This window comes from Hydra vulgaris, chromosome 01 (genome assembly GCF_038396675.1).
Source record: "Hydra vulgaris chromosome 01, alternate assembly HydraT2T_AEP".
Classification (NCBI taxonomy): Eukaryota; Metazoa; Cnidaria; class Hydrozoa; order Anthoathecata; family Hydridae; genus Hydra; species Hydra vulgaris.
Window position 1 is genome coordinate 41,051,561 of NC_088920.1, and position 19,177 is coordinate 41,070,737.

Sequence of the window (19,177 nt, forward strand, 5' to 3'; positions counted from 1 at the left end):
CACCAAATTGTGGAAGAATAAACTGAATTTTCCTCATACATCTGATCAAGCTATACAAGCAAAGCTTGTTAAAATACTGAAATTTTATGATGAATGTGTCAAGCGGGGAAGCAACGAACCCCTTGATGAAATTTTTGATATTACTAAAGTGGATGGAACATGGTTATCTTCCGAGGACAAGCGATTGTACCATATCCAAGTGGAAAGCAAAGGAACAGTGGGATACTCTACAGGCTAAGCGGCCAGTAAAGAAACAATCCATCCCTCTAAAAGACAAAAACTTTCTAATAGGTCATCCAACTCATCTTCTTACTATCCTGGTTTAAGTGATTCTGACTCTGAGTCTGACGACAGTGAATATGAAAACGATGATGAAGAAGAAGATGAGACTACTCCTACAACTACCGAGCAGAAAACATCATAAAAGCAAAATTGCAGTCAACTTGGTGACCTACACAAGAGTATCAACAAACAAAGCTGTTAACATATGCAAGAATTTGGCTCATGAAGGCATTGACATCCCAACTCCATGTCAGTCAGCTATTTACAAGTCAACAATCAGAGGCAAGCTGAAAAAAAGAAATGATTAAAAAGTTGCATATGGAAAGTTGTTTTAAACATTGATGGCAAGCAAATCAACAGAATCAATTATCAAGTGGTTGTCTCTAAAAATGAAAGAAGAGAAATCAAATTAGATGTCCTGGGCTTGGTAGATTGCAGGGGAACTATTGCTTAAGGAATTTCTAAAGTCCTCGATGAATTTCACTTATGGAATTCAATACAGATGATTGTTACAGATGCTACCAGCATTAACACTGGAAAAAAGAATGGTGTTGCTGTAATATTGCAACGAATGTTCACAGAGAAACGCATCAACAAACCTCAGTTTATCAAATGTCAACACCATGTATTAGATAGAATCCTCAGTTTGGTGATGGATAAAGAACTTGGAAGTAAAACACAATTGTCAAACATCGGCAATGCGAGGTGGAATTCCAGAGCTATACTAGCAATTCTTGCCTTCATTTTAATTCCTTCAACAAGGACAGTTCTGCAGATAGTATGTTGATTTATATCATATGGCTGGGCAAACCATTGGTTTACAGACCAACTGTACATCGAAAACGACTTTAATAACTTGACTGAAGTACTGAATCCATACAAAAAGGCTTTTAGCTCTTTTGTTCCTAAAATTAAATCTGGCTGATCAAATTTGATCGGCTGTAATTACTCGTCAAACTTTAATAATAATTAATAGAAAAACATTTGAAATACAGAAAGTTAAAAATATTAAATTAACATTAAAACTATATTAAAATTATTTATTTCTTTAATTTAATTCATTTTTATTTAATAACAAACAACTTAAATTATAAATAAGAAATTAAAAAAAAAAAAGGCAACTTTATTTTAATTCTTAATAAAAAAAAAAAGGCAAAACAAATATTTTATTTATTTTCTAAATAAAATAATTAAAATAAAAAGAGTAAAAACAAATATTTATTTTAAATGAACATCTTTAAATTTTAAAAAAGATGAACATCTTTAAATTATTACTTTTTTTTAAATTTATCTTTAAATTTATCTTTTTTTAAAAAAAAACGAACATCTTTAAATTTATACTTTAAAAAAAAAAAAGGCAAAGTTTTATTTTAATCTTAAATAAAATAATTTATTTATATTCTATAAATAAATTATTTAATTATAGAATATATATAAAATCATTAAAATAAATATGGCAAAACCAATGTTAAATTAAATTCAAAGCAAAATAATTAAAATAAAAACGGCAATGTTTTATTTATACTTGAGATACCAACATTTAAAATTCTTTTCATGGCAAAAAAAACATTCATTTAAATTAAAAAATAAACTCAGCAAAACAAACGATTTATTTAAATTCTAACAAAATTATTAATGTTAAAATGGCAAAAACAATTTGATTATGTAAAGTAAAAAAAAAATGCATTTTAAATTTTAGTAAAATTTAATAAAAAACTAATTGTCTAAAAAATGATTTGATCGTCTGGTTTTTAATTTTTTTTATTTCAGCCGATCAATCTTGATCAGCAACCGTTAAATAATTATTTCGAGCGCTGATATATATATATATATATATATATTATATATATATATATATATATATATATATATATGTATATATATATATATACATATATATATATATATAGATATGTATATATATATATATATGTATATATATATATATATATATATATATATATATATACATATATATATATATATACATATATATATACATATATATATATATATATATATATATATATATATATTATATATATATATATATATATATATATATATATATATATATATATATATATATATATATATATATATATATATATATATGACTGGTCGCACAAGTGGTTAATGTCTTTTAACATTATTTATCAGTCACATATTGAGGTCTTAACAACATTATTATTATTAATAACAGTATTGAAACTTGCATTTTATTACTAATAATTTTTTATAGTTTATTACTAATTTTATTTTTTTGCTAATAATTATTATAGTTTAAGTATTCAATAAGATAACAACTTGTTTTTTTATATCTTTAGCTTTGTATTTAACAAAAAACATAAATTTAATCTCTTCTAGCTATATGCAATTCAAAAATAAAATAAACATAGTTCAAGGTACTTCTAGGAAGAAAAAAGAGAGATATTATTTTACAACAATGGGTCAGAAGTTTGGCATGTAGATCAGGTCTAAATATATTTACAATGCATTTCATTATTAATAGAATTGACCTAAATATGGCAACAGCAAATATGACAACAGTATTTCATATAAATAAGGATAAGAAATTTATAAATAGAGAATTACGAGTAAGAAAATGCTCAACATGACAAAGAGAGGTAATCTTGGCAGTTGCTAACTTTGCAACAAAAAAGAAATATGACTTTCATGAGAGGCCAGTAGTGAAAAATAGTAAGACATAAAGAAGACGATTCAGTAAGAGGAATGTTATTAATATCAACAATATTGCAATAATTATTCACAGTAGACAGAAACTGAGACAACTGAGTTATGTTTAGATTAAATTTCACCAGTCATCAAAAGTTGCAAGCTGTTATAGAAAAGAATCTTTATGTTAAAAAACATTTATGCATTCCAACTTTTTATAGTAGAATAATCTATTGTATTAAAAGCTTCCTTTTTCTACAATTTTGTTTAAATAAAATAAAAATAATATTTATTTTAAATCTAATATTGCAACAAAATCCTATTTCACAATATTAGGTAAAAAATTTGCTAGAAAAATATTCTCCTAGTTCCACTGAAGGTGAAGATTTATTAATTATTCATACCATGCTATGCATATTGTTAGGTAAGGAGAAATGTTTACTTGAAAATGGTGATAAAAGTATCCTTACCTTCATAGACACTAACTACAAAAGGTTTGTTTTTTGTAAATCATTAATTTCCACAGACTGATTCTAATTAAAAGTTACAAATAGCATAAAGTTATATTGTAATAACTTTAAGTTATATATAAATTGTATGAAAACACTCAGTAAAAAACATCAAAGTCATTAGCTCATTAAAAGTATCAGTTAATATTATTAGGTATCAATATTATTTTACTGATTGTTATTGAACCTGAAATCATTTACGATAAATTATAGATAAAATTTAAAAACTTTGTTTCTCTTTTAAAGCTCAAATTATTTTTTATTTTATGAATCTTTAGTTTAGTTGATCTACAAAAAATAACAAACATGAACCAACATTTGACCAATAATACAATATTAAGAAAGTAGTAAACTAATATTTACCGATTAAATATAATCATTGCAAGAGCAGTAAATAAACTTGGAATAGGTTCTGTATAAATTTGGTTTTCTAAAGACTTATAATCATTTAAAAAGCTTGTTTGATTTGTTATAGCATCCTTTAAATACAGAGCTTTGTTAACATAAAAATAAACATCTGCACCACTTGGATAAGCATTCTGGCTTGAAAAATATAATGGATTTAACCATGCTATTGCAAAAGGAGTTATAAGAGAAAACATTCCAAATATTGTTCCAACCCATATTGATTTCACTGCTTCAGTGATGATATAATTCTTAAAACATCTATAAGAAAATAAAAAGTATGAATAATATCAATAAAAACTTCATATCACCTAAAATCTAATACTGCTTACAAATACACATGCACGCATATTAAATAACACATTTCAATATTAAACTCATATTTAAGTATTATTTAATACAATTTACACTTTTGTTGCAACAAATTTTTTATTATAGCTTTATAACTTTTTATTTGACTAATTAATGTTTGTTTTTATAGTTGAACTCAGATCAGTCAGGATAAAATCATCGTGATCACCTCGCTACTAGTAAAATGTAATCCAGTATAACTTGTTATAAGTATTGATGTCTTGTAGACTCTTAATTGAGTAAAAGCTAGAGTTTCTCAATAAAAATACTCAGCTTTGGCAGATACCACGCCCCTAATAGTACCGCACTCAACTTGTTTCTCTATGCCTTGTTCGTCACGGTTCGTGTTTCAGAGTTATAGAGTTGAAAGAGGGTTATAACCACAAGTAGCCTCCTCACCTGTAGTGGCCTTATTAGCCTTGGGAAGGTAAATTACACAAAAAAAATTTGAACTGCATGCAGCTACTGTTTTGTAAAAGACATCCTAGACTAAAGCTTTGGAAGTAGGCAGAAAACTTCTGATTACCAGCTTTATGCCTTTTTTTATCTAATAGACTGAATGCTTGGAAAAACAACTTCTCCCTCTTATTAAAAAATATAAATGACCAACTTTATTTTGGCCAACTCTAGCATTGATCCACTATTCTAAAAAAGTAATGGACTGATAAAAGAAAAATAGAGTCAATGTCATTCCAAAAGATGCTAATCCACAGAACTGTCCTGAGCAGCCAGTCATTGAATTTTACTGGGCATCTGAGAAAGGAATACTGAGGGAAAAAATATATATATACAAATAATGTTAAAAAATTCAGAGGTTTATGGATTAACGCTACAAAAAAAGTTACACAAATTCAAATAGTGAATTTGATAACAGGTACTTTACAAAATTAGTGTGGTCTTCAAAATCGATTTTTTTTCAGAGAGTCTGCTTTTACCCACAAAAAGTGTTCTATATAATAAAATAATAGGAGATTTAAATTTTTTTGAATAAAAAGATATTTCTAAGGGTGCCCCAAAAACCTTGAACATTTAATGGGTCTCTAATATCATTAAAAAAAAAGTTTTTCAAATATATGTCATGTTGGGTCTCAAACAAAGCAAAATAATACATAAATTCCAAAAGTAATTGTTATTTTACAAAAAACATACTAAAAAAAATTATCATAAAAAAAGTCCATAAAAATGGACTTTTTTTGGCAATAATTTGTCGACCTCAATCTTTTAGAAGTCGGCATTAGGTCGGAAAAAAAAAATTGATACAAAGGTCTTACCATCAAACATAGAAACCAGGTTGGAAATTTTTGCCGACCTCAAACACTTTGAGGTTGGCAGTTAGGTAAGGATTGCCAAATGCCGACCTTAATTCCGAGGGCCATATATATATATATATATATATATATATATATATATATATATATATATATATATATATATATATATATATATATATATATATATATATATATATATATGTATATATATATATATATATATATATATATATATATATATATATATATATATATATATATATATATATATATATATATATATATACACACTGCGACCATTTTCTATAGACGCATGTGGATTATGTCTTAAAAACGTACTTAACTTTATTTTTATAGTGTATTTCAATAAATTATAAATAAAGTATCAAAAAACAATGAAAATTATCAAAAAATAATATTAAATTTGAAAAGAGGTCAATCATAAATGAATTAAGTTCAAAAGATAGCTGACTATTTTCTATAGAGGCAGTTCACATTTTTTAACAAAACTATCCAAAAAATGTTTTTATCACATTTTTAGTACTTGATTGGACCTCCTTTGCGCTCAATTACTTGATAAATTCGTTTTGGCATACTTTCAACCAAGTTTTCCAGCACTTTTGGCTCCATATCCTCCCAGCATTCTGATACCGCTACTTTTAGCTCTGCCGCAGAGTTATATTGCTTCTGGTCAGCATAGATACATCTTACAATGATTCCCCAGATGTTTTCAACAGGATTTAAATCTGGACTGCGAGCAGTTCACCACATTTGCTCAATTTTTTAGCTTTAAACCAAGCTTTAGTCTCGTTACTAGAGTGAATGCTGGCGTTGTTTTGTTGAAAAACAAACTTTTTGCTTCGATATTTATTTTTAAATGGAATCGAACATAATTTTAGCACATCAATGTATTCAGAACTTTACATTTTGCAAGATGTAAATGCTAAATTTAACTTTCCTGTTGCACAAAACCCAAGCCAAACCATCAAAGATCCACCACCAAAATTCTTTGTCGAAAAATATTGGGGTTCTTTCCTCAAATCACGCCAGTAGCCACTAAAACCATCAGGCCCATTAAGATTAAACTTTTTCTTGTCCGAAAAAATCACCTGGTATTGAAAACAAAAAAATTCAGCTATTTAGACATCTTACGTATTCATGAGAATTTAATCTAAAATTTCTTACTTGTTCCCAATCGCATGCCATGTTTTCGCAGACGAATTCCGTCCATTTCTGTTTGTGAATGACCTTCAAATTTGGTGTTTTATTCATTTTTGATCGTACAATGTGTGGGATGTCTTTAAGAACTTTTCTAATCGTCTCCTTGCAAACATTTAAACCCAAATCTGACTTAATTGTTTTCAAACTTTTTGATGAATTTGATGCGAGTCGATCAATTCTGTGTTTTTCACTGTCTGAAACCCTAGATTTCTTTGGTTTCCTCTTGATTGTTGCATAATCTGTTGGATTTTTCAAGAAATTACGGATAACGTGATCTGATCTCTTCAATCTTCTAGCAATTTCTCGATTTGGAACTTTTTATAATATCGGTAAGGACCTTTCCTTTCGGCATTTGGTTAAGTTCAACTTAATTTCAACTCACAAAATAAAAAATACTACAGAATATAAGAAATTTGCAACAAAACTCGTAAAAACTTTAGTGCGTCTATAGAAAATTGCTCATCAAAACTCGTAAAAACTTTAGTGCGTCTATAGAAAATTGCCACGTGAAAATTAAAAATTTAATTATTTTAATACAATCAAGACAATTGATAATTAGATGCATAATAGATCATTGTTCACTCACATAAACTTATTCAAAAGTACTGTTAGAACAATTTTATTACAACTGTAACACTGTAAATCTGCTAAATTCTACATGCGTCTATAGAAAATGGCCGCAGTGTATATATATATATATATATATATATATATACATATATATATATATATATATACATATATATATATATATATATATATATATATATATATATATATATATATATATATATATATATATATATATATATATATATATATATATATATATATATATATATATATATATATATATATTGATTGGTTGTTTATGCATTAAATTATATTAAAATAATGCAAAAACTCTCGAACATAAAACAGTGCTTAATATTACTATAAGAGCGTCAAATATTTAAATTTTGTTTAAATGAAAAACAACATTATTAATAGTACTTTAAGTTTCGTGCCATACACGGCAATCATCAGCTATTAACTACATAAAAAAACCGTTACAAAAAAGCGTTTAAAAACAAACTCTTTTATAAATGAATTAAAAATTACAGTAGAACATCTTCTAATGTAATAAAAGGTGTAACTATTTAGTTTCCGGTATCAAAAGAGGACAGTAGAAATTTGCTGGAATGTCACACTTAACATTTTATTGAGCAAGTTGTTTTCTTTGTGATATAAAATTATAAATTTCTCATGAAGGCAGAGGTTACAAATTTTGGATGTTGTTTTAATGGGTTTACAGCGTTTTATAATTTTCCACTTTATTGTGTGCTTTATGCTTTCTCCTTAAAAAGCTCACTATCATTTCTGTATTTCACAGCATTAAAAGATTTTAAATGATTTGCGTATCTAAGTTTGAATGGTGTCTCGATGTTACCGAAATATCTTTTTCTTCAGGATTAGGATTTTCATCAATCACAGTAGCCTGATGAATAATATTACTTAATAAACACTGATTGCTCAATGGGCAAGCAGTCTTGTAATGCAGTTGCAAGTTCTTGCATTCAAATTTGTATCACTGTGTAAAATCTTGTGGTTATGTGAACTAAATATAGACTTTACGTTTTGCATACAGCTATAACTAACTTGGATTAAATTTCTGTTAAATATTTTGTGAAGTTTATGGTTTACTGGAAAGTGCAGGTCAATTAATGCAAGTAAACAACTGCCTATTTTTGTTTCCACATTCTGACTAAATGGAGCGTTGTACCAAATGACTTTTCGATTTCAATTTTTGTTTTTATTCAAGGTAACTTGAGATTGGTATTTCAGCTTACAATTATAGCCACACTTTTTTAAAGCTTCTTCGTAAGGTGGGATAGCATTATAAAAAACAGATTCATTTACTGATGTGGCAGATAATCTCAATTTAACAGTGCGAAGGAGTCTTTGATAATACTAGGTGGTTTGAATCAGAGTGAATATAATTCAGCTTATTGTCGCATTTACGGTATGGTTGAAAATGTCAAATGTCACGTTGAGATAGTTAACTATTTTCACATCGCTAGCCCGTTATCACGATATAGACCAAAATCAACTGCTACAAAATTAAGATAAAAAAAAAATTCCTACGAACTTACATGCTTCAGCATCATCGTAAGGGCCCATTATAACATCAAAGATCACCTATTTTCTTTAATCCACGCATCTTCGTTGTTAAAAAGTAAAGATTTTTTTGCATGTCTCATTAATGTTTTGTATTCAGTATTTATTATTAGATTTATTATTAGATTGGCAAAGTTGATTGCATTGTTAAGCATTTTTCACTTATTGAAGGATAAAAATAATTGATATCGAAAACTAAAAATTTGTAAAGATATTTACAAATTTTTAGTTTTTGATACCCTTAACTTTCAAAAACCAATCAGTGACATTTAAAGTGCTTTGCCAATTGGTTAATAAATAACTTTCTTTAAAGTTCATTGGTAATTTTTGATAAAATAATTTTGCTTATTCTTCCTATCTCATTCTTTGCTGGATTCAAAAGTCATACTATAGGGGTATTGACAAAATTTTCTTTGAGATCTTTTAAAGTAAAAAAACATTCACAAGACCCGTTTATCTTGATTTTATCATAAACATCATGGTTTTGTAAAACATGCTCGTCTTTTTTATTTATTTTATCTTTTAACATATATTATATACATATATACATTATATATATATATATATATATATATATATATATATATATATATATATATATATATTTTATGTATGTATATATATATATATATATATATATATACATATACATATATACATATAGATATATATATACATATATATATATATAATATATAAATATATACATATATATATATACACATATATATATACATATATATATATATATACATATATATATATATATATATATATATATATATATATATATGTATATATGTATATATATATATATACATATATGTATATATATATATATATAAATATATATATATATATATATATATATATGTATATATATATATATATATATATATATATATATATATATATATATAAATATATACATATATAATTTAAACATCTTCGATTCTAACAAGGCTGCAAGCAACCACTAATTAGAGTTGGAAATTACTGGAAGAGAAAAGATGAAGATTGTAGAGCAAGAAAATGATTGACAGACAACTTAAGGATTGCAATATAGATGAACCAGGAAAACAAGATGAAGGAAGCGAATTCCAAAGAACTGATGTTTTGAGGAAAAAAACTAGACGAATTAGAGTTTTTGGAGCAATTAAGAACAGTCACAGAAAAAGGATGAGACTTAATTAAATGATAAGTTATACGAGAATGAACTTTAGTAGATGGCACAACAGATGCTAGCTCTTTAAAGCAGTGCCCATTATAGTATTAGTAGAAAAGATAAAGAGAAGCAACAATAGACAATGTGATAATGGTTAGAGGTTGGCTGCAAGAGTAGGTCCAACTATATTTACGATGCATTTTTGTACCTTGTCTAAACGAGAAAGGGCATCATTAGAAGATCCGCCCCAGATATGGCAACAGTATTTATAGATAATAGAATCCAGAGTAAGAGAGTGTTGAGCTCGATAAAGAGATGCAACTTAAGCAGATGCTAATTTTGCAACAGATTTGATATATGGTTTCCAAGAAAGATCGGAAGTAAGAGTTAATCCAAAAGGATGAAGAGTAGATGGCACATCGAGTACATTACCATTCATAAATATAGGAAGATCTAAATTATTGCAATAACAATTGGCTGAAAAAAATTGAGTTTTATCTGAATTGAAGTTCACCAGCCACTGTGAGCCCTATGCTGTAGCAGAAGTAAGTTCCTTTTCAAGCTCAAATGCCCCCTCCATGCAATCAGAGAGCGTTGGCTTCTTATCATGACAAGAATAAATGGTAGTATCATCAGCAAACAATGCCACCTTAGATGTGAGAATATCTGGAAGATCGTTAAAGTAATTAAAAAGAGTATAGGGCAAAGGATAAAACCTTGAGGAACCCCTGAAGTTACAGAATAAGAAGAAAAATGCTGTCCATCCAGGACAACTTTTATACTATGATTGGAAAGGAAGGGCTCAATAATCTTAAAGATGTTACCAGATACACCGTAAAAAGAAAGCTTATGGAGAAGACCAGCATGTCAAACTTTATCAAAAACTTTTGAAATGTCAAGAGCAATGGCCTTAACCTCTCCCCTTTTATCTAATGCACGATAAAACCTATTGGTTATTATTGTTCGCAAATCAGTTATAGAACAAGAAGATCAAAATCCATATTGATGATCAGAAAGTAAGTTATTAAATTCAAGAAGAGAGATTAAGTGTTTATTAATTAAAGATTCAAAAACCTTGCTTATGATAGGAAGAAGACTAATGGGACGGTAGTTAGACGAATCAGATTGCTCTCCAGAATTTTTGAAAGTAGGGATAACAGATGACACTTTCTAGCAAGCTGGAAAACAAGAATCTGATAAACACTTGTTGAATAGTTTTGAAAGTATAGACGAAAGATCCGGAGAACTCTTTTGCAAGACTACAACAGGTATGTTGTCCGGGCCACAAGCTGTAGAAGAGTCTAAGCAGGAAATCACTTTAGATACAGAAGCTGCAGTGATAAGAATGTCAAGCAATGGTACAACCTTTTTGTTGGCAGAACGCATCAGGTATGTCAGGTAGAACGCAGCTAGTGGAATTAAAAGATGATATTGATGAAAAATTCTTAGCAAACAATTCAACTTTGTCTTTAGGTGTGGTGACAAATTCTGAACCATACAAGAGTGGTGGAATAATAGATTTGCCCTTATTATTGATACTATTAAAGATTCTCCTGAAGTCATGAGAGCCTAATTTTTGTGATGAAACACGAGATTTCATAACCTGAGAATAGCGGGCTTTGGCATTAGACAAAACCATCTTACAATGGTTTCTAGCAGTAATAAACAGACATCTGTTTTCTGGAGAATTGTTTTGCTGATAGATATGGAAGCAATGGTTTCGATTGGCAATCGCAGCAGCACAATATGAGGAAAACTATGTAGGAGAGCGAGGCTTGACCTGGAATCGTCGAGAGGGAACAAAAGATTCCATGCCAGCATGAATCCACAAAGTTATGTAAGAAGCACATTTTTCGACAGAAAGACAAAAGATTTCTACCCAAGGGCCATCACAAAGAATATCATGAAAAGAATCCCAGTCAGCTTTACTGTAGTTGTAAGAGGAACGATTATAGGGGGATTCAGATGATGAAGAAGAATGAGATATTAGTTTTAGAGAGATTAAACTGTGATCAGAAGCACATAAGGGTGAATGTGGAGAAACTGAGCACTGATTAGGATCAGAAACACGACATATGTCAAGTAGAGAAGGTCAATGATTCCAGTTGTCTGGAAAGCGAGTTGGAAAGTTGACTATTTGAGTTAGGGATTGAGAAAGGCAAAAGCTGTGGGCTTTAATGCCTGCAGAGTCACTGACACTAGAGCCAAGCCATTCAGTGTGATGAGCATTTAAGTCACCGACAACAACAATATTGGCTGAGGGATAAAGAGAGAGGGCTTGGTCAATATGATCAGAAATAACATCAAAAATAGTGCAGCCTTGAGATGAAGGAGAGCAATATAGAACAAAGAGAAAGGCAATAGAGTGAAGTGGTGCTAAACGAAAGCACTTAAAAGAATAGTCTGTGGATTCAAACCTAGTTTCACAACAAATGGGTTAATTCTTACGAATGTAAATGCCCAGGCCAAGCATGTGACTATTGGAGTCTTTACAAATTAAAGGAAGTTAACCATCGACACTAAGATCACAGGATGAGACAGCTGAACTCAAATTAGTCTCACAAAGAGCAAATAGGTCTGGGGAACTTTGCAAGAGATAAGACGTAACAAAAGAAAAGTTACTTCGAAGACCACAAATATTAGTGAATGATAGGTTTAGAGAACTTGGTGATGATGGTTTTTTGTGTTTTATAGTTTTTGGTCCTTTGCCATTTTTAAATTTGTAAAAGAACTTGACTCAAAGCATAGATAGTACTCAGTATACTGTTTAATAGCTCCAGCAATTGCCTCATTACTACTAATAAACATTTATATATGTATATGTGTATATATATATATATATATATATATATATATATATATATATATATATATATATATATATATATATATATATATATATATATATATATATATATATATATATATATATATATATTTATGTATATATATTAGAAGTATCAAATTTTTACAAACTCAATTAGCATGTTATATTCTGATGAGCTTTCGTATATATTTACCAGAATTTAGTTTCATGATTATGTTTCTGAAAAACTTACGCGCTGACCCACTGAAAACTGTTCATTTACACATGTAAATGTTGTTTTAAGATCAGAAAGCCTGACAGGAAAGTTTAGTCTTAGTTTACTTAAATTATGGTAAGCAACATCGAAACCTCGTGGAAACACTTGTGGAAACGTGTGGAAACACTTGTGGAAACCTTGGGAAATTTCTTTTTATATTCTATTGACTTACAAGTCATATCTACTACATATTGCTTTAACAAAATAACATAACAGATTGAATCCAAAAATGGAAATGATCAGATTCATTTATATATATATATATATATATATATATATATATATATATATATATATATATATATATATATATATATATATATATATATATATATATATATATATATATATATATATATATATATATATATATATATATATATATATATTTACTATAGGATATTTACATAAGCACTTGCTCACTTTTTTTACTTATCTAAATCGATACAGGTTTTTCAGAAAAAGAAGGAAAAAGCGAAGAATAATGAATGAAAAGAATGCTGCCCCATGCCAAACCCTCAGTCGATTTAGCAGCACTCTACTGTGAGTGCTGCTACATCGACTGAGGGTTTGGCATGGGGCAGCATTCTTTTCAGGCTATTTGTCAGTCGATGTATGTACTGAAGCCCCCGGCAACAGGCTATTTTAGTATGACATCACAATTCTCACCTAAATCAGTAGTATGACATATATATATATATATATATATATATATATATATATATATATATATATATATATATATATATATATATATATATATATATATATATGTATTATTTTAGTGAAATAAAAAAAACACTTTTTAGTTTGAAATACATGTTTCAAACTTACAAAGTTCATCATCAGTTTAAAATGGCCAATATAAATTTTTTTAATATATAGGTTACAAAGTAATTGAAAATCCATTAAAAATTGCTGTTAAAAAAAAACCTATTTATAATACAAAATTAAAATAAAAAATAAAATACAAAAGAAATAATAAAAATACAATCAAATTTAAAGTCAACATTCATTACACAAAAGGATTGTACAATAAAGGACAGGATGTTAATATAAGTTAGATTAGAACAATTCAATATCTATGTGCCTAACTTGTTTATTTAACTCTAAACTTGTTTGTTTAATTTTAATAAAACTGTTTTGCAAAGAGAAATTTATTATAAAATTGGCATTTACTTCTGCTAAAATTCAACAGTTTTTTTTATTAAAAGAAATTATTACTAGAAATTTAAAATCTAACATTGTTTATAAATTTAATTGTGCAAACTGTAATGTTTGTTACATAGGGGGAACTGTCCGACACATTCCTCAATCTATTGATGAACATTTTAAGGAAGATAAAAAATCACATATATTTCAACATATTAAATCCAACATTGATTGTTTTAATAAAGCAACTGCAGAATGTTTTACCATTCTGGATTCTAATCTAACTTATACTAACATCCTGTCATTTATTGTACAATACCTTTTGTGTAATGAATGTTAACTACAAATCTGATTGTACTTTTATTATTTCTTTTTTATTATATTTTTTATTTTAACTTTGTATTATAAATAGGTTGTTTTTTTAACAGCAATTTTTAATTACTTTGTAACCTATATATTGAAAACTTTTATATTGGTTATTTTAAACTGATGATGTCACGAATGACCTTTCGGAAATATATATATATATATATATATATATATATATATATATATATATATATATATATATATATATATATATATAAATATATATATAAATATATATATATATATATATATATATATATATATATAAATATATATATATTATACTATATATTATACTACATATTATATATATATAATACTGGAATTAAATGTATATCATGCTGGGTCTCAAAAGAAGCAAAATTATATAAAAACTTTAAAAATATATTTTTACATATTTAATGTAAAAATAAATAATATATACATTTTTAATTTTAAGTTTTAAAATTAAAATTAAAAATATGCATTTTTACAAAAAATTTGCATTATAATTTTTTTTTTATAAAATGATAATTATTTCTTAAAATTTTATATAAATTTTCTTCTTTTGAGATCCAACATGATATACTTTTGAAGAACTTTTGTTTTGATTATTACAGGGATCCAACTGATGTTTAAAGATCTACCCCTAAAAAATTTTTTTTCAAATATTTTGAAAATGCCGGTATTATTTTATTATATAGAACACATTTAGAGGGTAGGAGCAGACATTAAAAAAAAAGTTAATTAAATGGCCACCCTAATATATATATATATATATATATATATATATATATATATATATATATATATATATATATATATATATATATATATATATATATATATATATATATATTAATGTTGTTGATGTTATTAATATTGTTATTATTGTTATCATTATTATTAGTATTACTATAATTATTATTATTATTATTATTAATATAACATTGAGTTATTCAGCAAAAATTTTTATGTTTTTATGTTACCTAAACTTAAGTATTATTATTAATACAGTGTCTTCAAATAAATCTTAAAAAATGGCATTAAAAAATTATAAACTTATTAACTAACCTTCTAAGTATCAAAAGTAGAAAACTAACAAAAAAAGAACTGCAGTTAAATCTTTTTTTAAAAGAGATATTGCAAAACATTTTTTTTTTCGCAAGGTTTTTGCCTATATAAGTGTATAAAATTAAAGTTATTAACTCTTACTTTTAATGCAAGAAGTAATAAATGTTAGAGTTAAGTCATACCATTTTCATTCATTTTTGTCCTCAATGAATCCAATGTCTTCCTAATTTTGTTCCATGGCATAACTTCTAACAGTTCTTAAATTAATTTAGATTCAGTGCTAAAGATTTTTTGGAAAAAAATACCTTGTAACTATTTCAGACACCACTGGGGTAATTATTAAACATATAGCATTCTTGCTTTTAAAAGTATCTGTAATACTTTAGAGGGGTACCTGGGTGGTTCAAAGTAGCTTGTGCTTAGCACCATCTATTATTAGTGTATTTTTACTTGTACTTAGTACAAGTAAGCATACATCAGATAATCTAATGTATATTTAAGTCAAAAATAATCCCAAACCATACGGTTTGTAAAATATAATTTAAAGTTCAAAGAATTTATAGCGCAAAAACTTGGGGGGCATTATTCTAATAAGCATGCAGCATCAGAAAATTTATAATTTGAAAATTGTGAACAAATATTATCAAAAGAAGGCTACACAAATTAAAAGTAAAATTAAAAAAACAAATCATAATATTATGTATATATATATATATATATATATATATATATATATATATATATATATATATATATATATATATATATTTATATATATATACATATATATATATATATATATATGTATATATATATATATATATTATATATATATATATATATATATATATATATATATATATATATATATATATATATATATATATATATATATCAGGGTGTTAGCTAGTTCAATGGTGCCGTGTATAACGCTGAATTCCCAATGGGCTTAAAATTCCCAAAAGTCAATGAATTTTTTTCTTTTAGTTTTTTAGGACCTTTTCTAGAAAATTCCCATTATTTTCTAGAACAAAAACAATAAAAATCCTCAATATATGGCAAAAACGTGGTTTAAAATTTATTTCTGGCTAACGCCCTGTATATATGTATATTGCAATTGATGATGACATGTTCGTCATTGTAGTTATGTTAGACTTAAAGAGAGCATTTGAAACCATCAATAGGAAAGTATTGTTTGAAAAATTAAAGTGTTATAAAGTGGGAGGCGTTGTTCTACAATGGATTGAAAATTACTTAACAGGAAGAACTTAAAGAGTAAGAATTGGCGATCAGTTATCATCGGAACTACTCTGTGACATTGGTGTGCCTCAGGGGTCAGTGCTAGGACCCCTGTTATTCATAATATACATGAATGATATTAACAGTTGTACCAGATATGTAAACATCAACCTCTTTCCAGATGACACATTAGTTTGCATTGAAGGTAATAATTACGAAGAAAAATATCCTAACATATATACCATTTTGGAAAATGAAAGAGTTAAATTCAGTGAATGTGTCAAATACCTGGGTATTAAAATTGACAATATGTTGAATTTTTCTGAACATATTAAAGATATTGCAGATAAAATTGCTAAGATTACTGGGTATTTTACCAGAGTTGCTAAATATCTGAATAGGTGGACAAAAACATTAATTTTTAATACATTTATTGCACCTCATTTTCAATATTGTGTTTTATTATTCTTAGATGCAAGTATAAATGATATAAAAATACATCAGAAATTACAAAACAAAGCTATGAGAACGATCTTGAAATGTGACTGGTTCATACATAGTAAAGACATGTTGGTTCGATTAGACTGGCTATCTGTAAAAGAAAATATTCAAGTGAAAGTATTGACATTATACACAACACAATTCAATTACAGAAAATGGATGCTTTTCAAGAATTTTGTAAAATAAACAGTTAGATGCATAATTATTTCACAAGAAATGCAGCAAAGTATCACTTAAAAATTCAAAACAAGAAAAGTGGACAAAAGTCAATCCTTTGCAATTGTATAAAATTAAACAATAAATTACCAAATGAATTAAAGTTGCTAGACAAGAAAGCATTCAAGAAGTTAGTTGTGAAACACATAAAAGAAAAGGGATGTTTGTAAATAGTAGTTTCGCGGAATCTGAACTCTCTTTATTGTGATTTTTATTGTGATTTTAAATAGCATTTAAATGAGCTAAATAAATATATATTAAAAATATATATATATATATATATTTATATATAATAATAATAATAATAATATAATAAATATTACATATATAAATATAATAATATAATAAATATAATAATAAACTATATTTATTGATTATCAAATATATCTTTAAAATAAAAACATAGATAAACCTACTTTTCATTTATAATTAAAGAAATGTTAAAAAAATTAACTAACAGACGTTTAAATATTCTGTGTGAGACTGAAAAATACTGAGTTTTAGAAACCATTTGCTATATATTCGTACGCTTCAGTACACCTCCTGCTCGTAACTATGAGACGCTACTTAAAGGCAGCATTATAAAATGCAATTGAGGTATTCTTTAAAAAAATCAATTAATGTAACGGTATTAGTAATTGACCGTTCAGAAAAAATTCCGTATGACTGCCATGTAATTGTTAACCAATAATTGGTTAAGACAATATAATTATTATATAGTTTTAATCAGGCCCGTTGGAATGAAAATTATATTGAAGGGTGGGGTGTGTGTGTGTATTTGTGGGGGGGGGGGAGGGTAGTACTACCCCGAAATAGTTTTAAGGACTTTTTTTTTTAGTAATTTTTCAGTCGATTTCTTCAAAATGATTTATTTGAAAAATTATTAACAGTCCCGTAGTTCCCCCCCCCCCCGGTTGCTACGGGACTGTTAATAATTCTAATAACTTACCATACTATCTTCTAGCATACTGTTAAGCAATATTTTAAAATTGCAAATATTAACATAAGTGCAATTTGGCATTTCGCACTTATGCCAATTCGCACTTATACCAATATTTAAAAATTTATTTGTAGCACTTGTGCCAGTTATCATTTATGCCGATTTGTACTTATGCTAATTTTTGCATAAGTACGAATTTATAAGTACAAACGGGCATAAGGGCGAAGCAATTGCAAGTATAAACAGTTAAAGCCGTGATAATTTTTTAATTTTAATTCAGGTAATAAACATTGTAAAGACATATTGTACATTTTTTGAGAGGTGCAACACAAATACAACATTTTATTAAAAATGAAATGTTGAATAAGCGTTTATTTCCGGTATAAGGTATGATCCACGTTGAGAATACAAGTTTGGAAATTCCATTCTAAAACATTGTGGGTATCTTGTAGCCATTAGCCACAACTTGCACTGCTTTCCCTAGAAAATGGCTCCCTTTATACTCTACTACTACAAAGTCTTCCGTTTGCAGAGTAATTAAATCTTCATCTAAAGAATATTTATGCCAGTTTATTATTATGCAATGG

General features: G+C 27.0%; 1 protein-coding gene across 1 annotated transcript in view; it reads right to left on the reverse strand.

The window, feature by feature from the left end:
* The window catches only part of LOC101237644 (uncharacterized), a 66,920-nt gene extending 48,667 nt beyond the window's left edge, over positions 1–18,253 (reverse strand). The window contains exons 1-2 of the mRNA XM_065786725.1: positions 18,109–18,253; positions 3,831–4,133 (exon numbers count right to left, since the gene is read on the reverse strand). Coding sequence (XP_065642797.1) covers positions 3,831–4,133; positions 18,109–18,161 — 356 coding nt within the window. The 5' untranslated portion in view covers positions 18,162–18,253. The remainder of the gene's footprint in view (positions 1–3,830; positions 4,134–18,108) is intronic.
* Between the last annotated feature and the right edge of the window lie 924 nt (positions 18,254–19,177).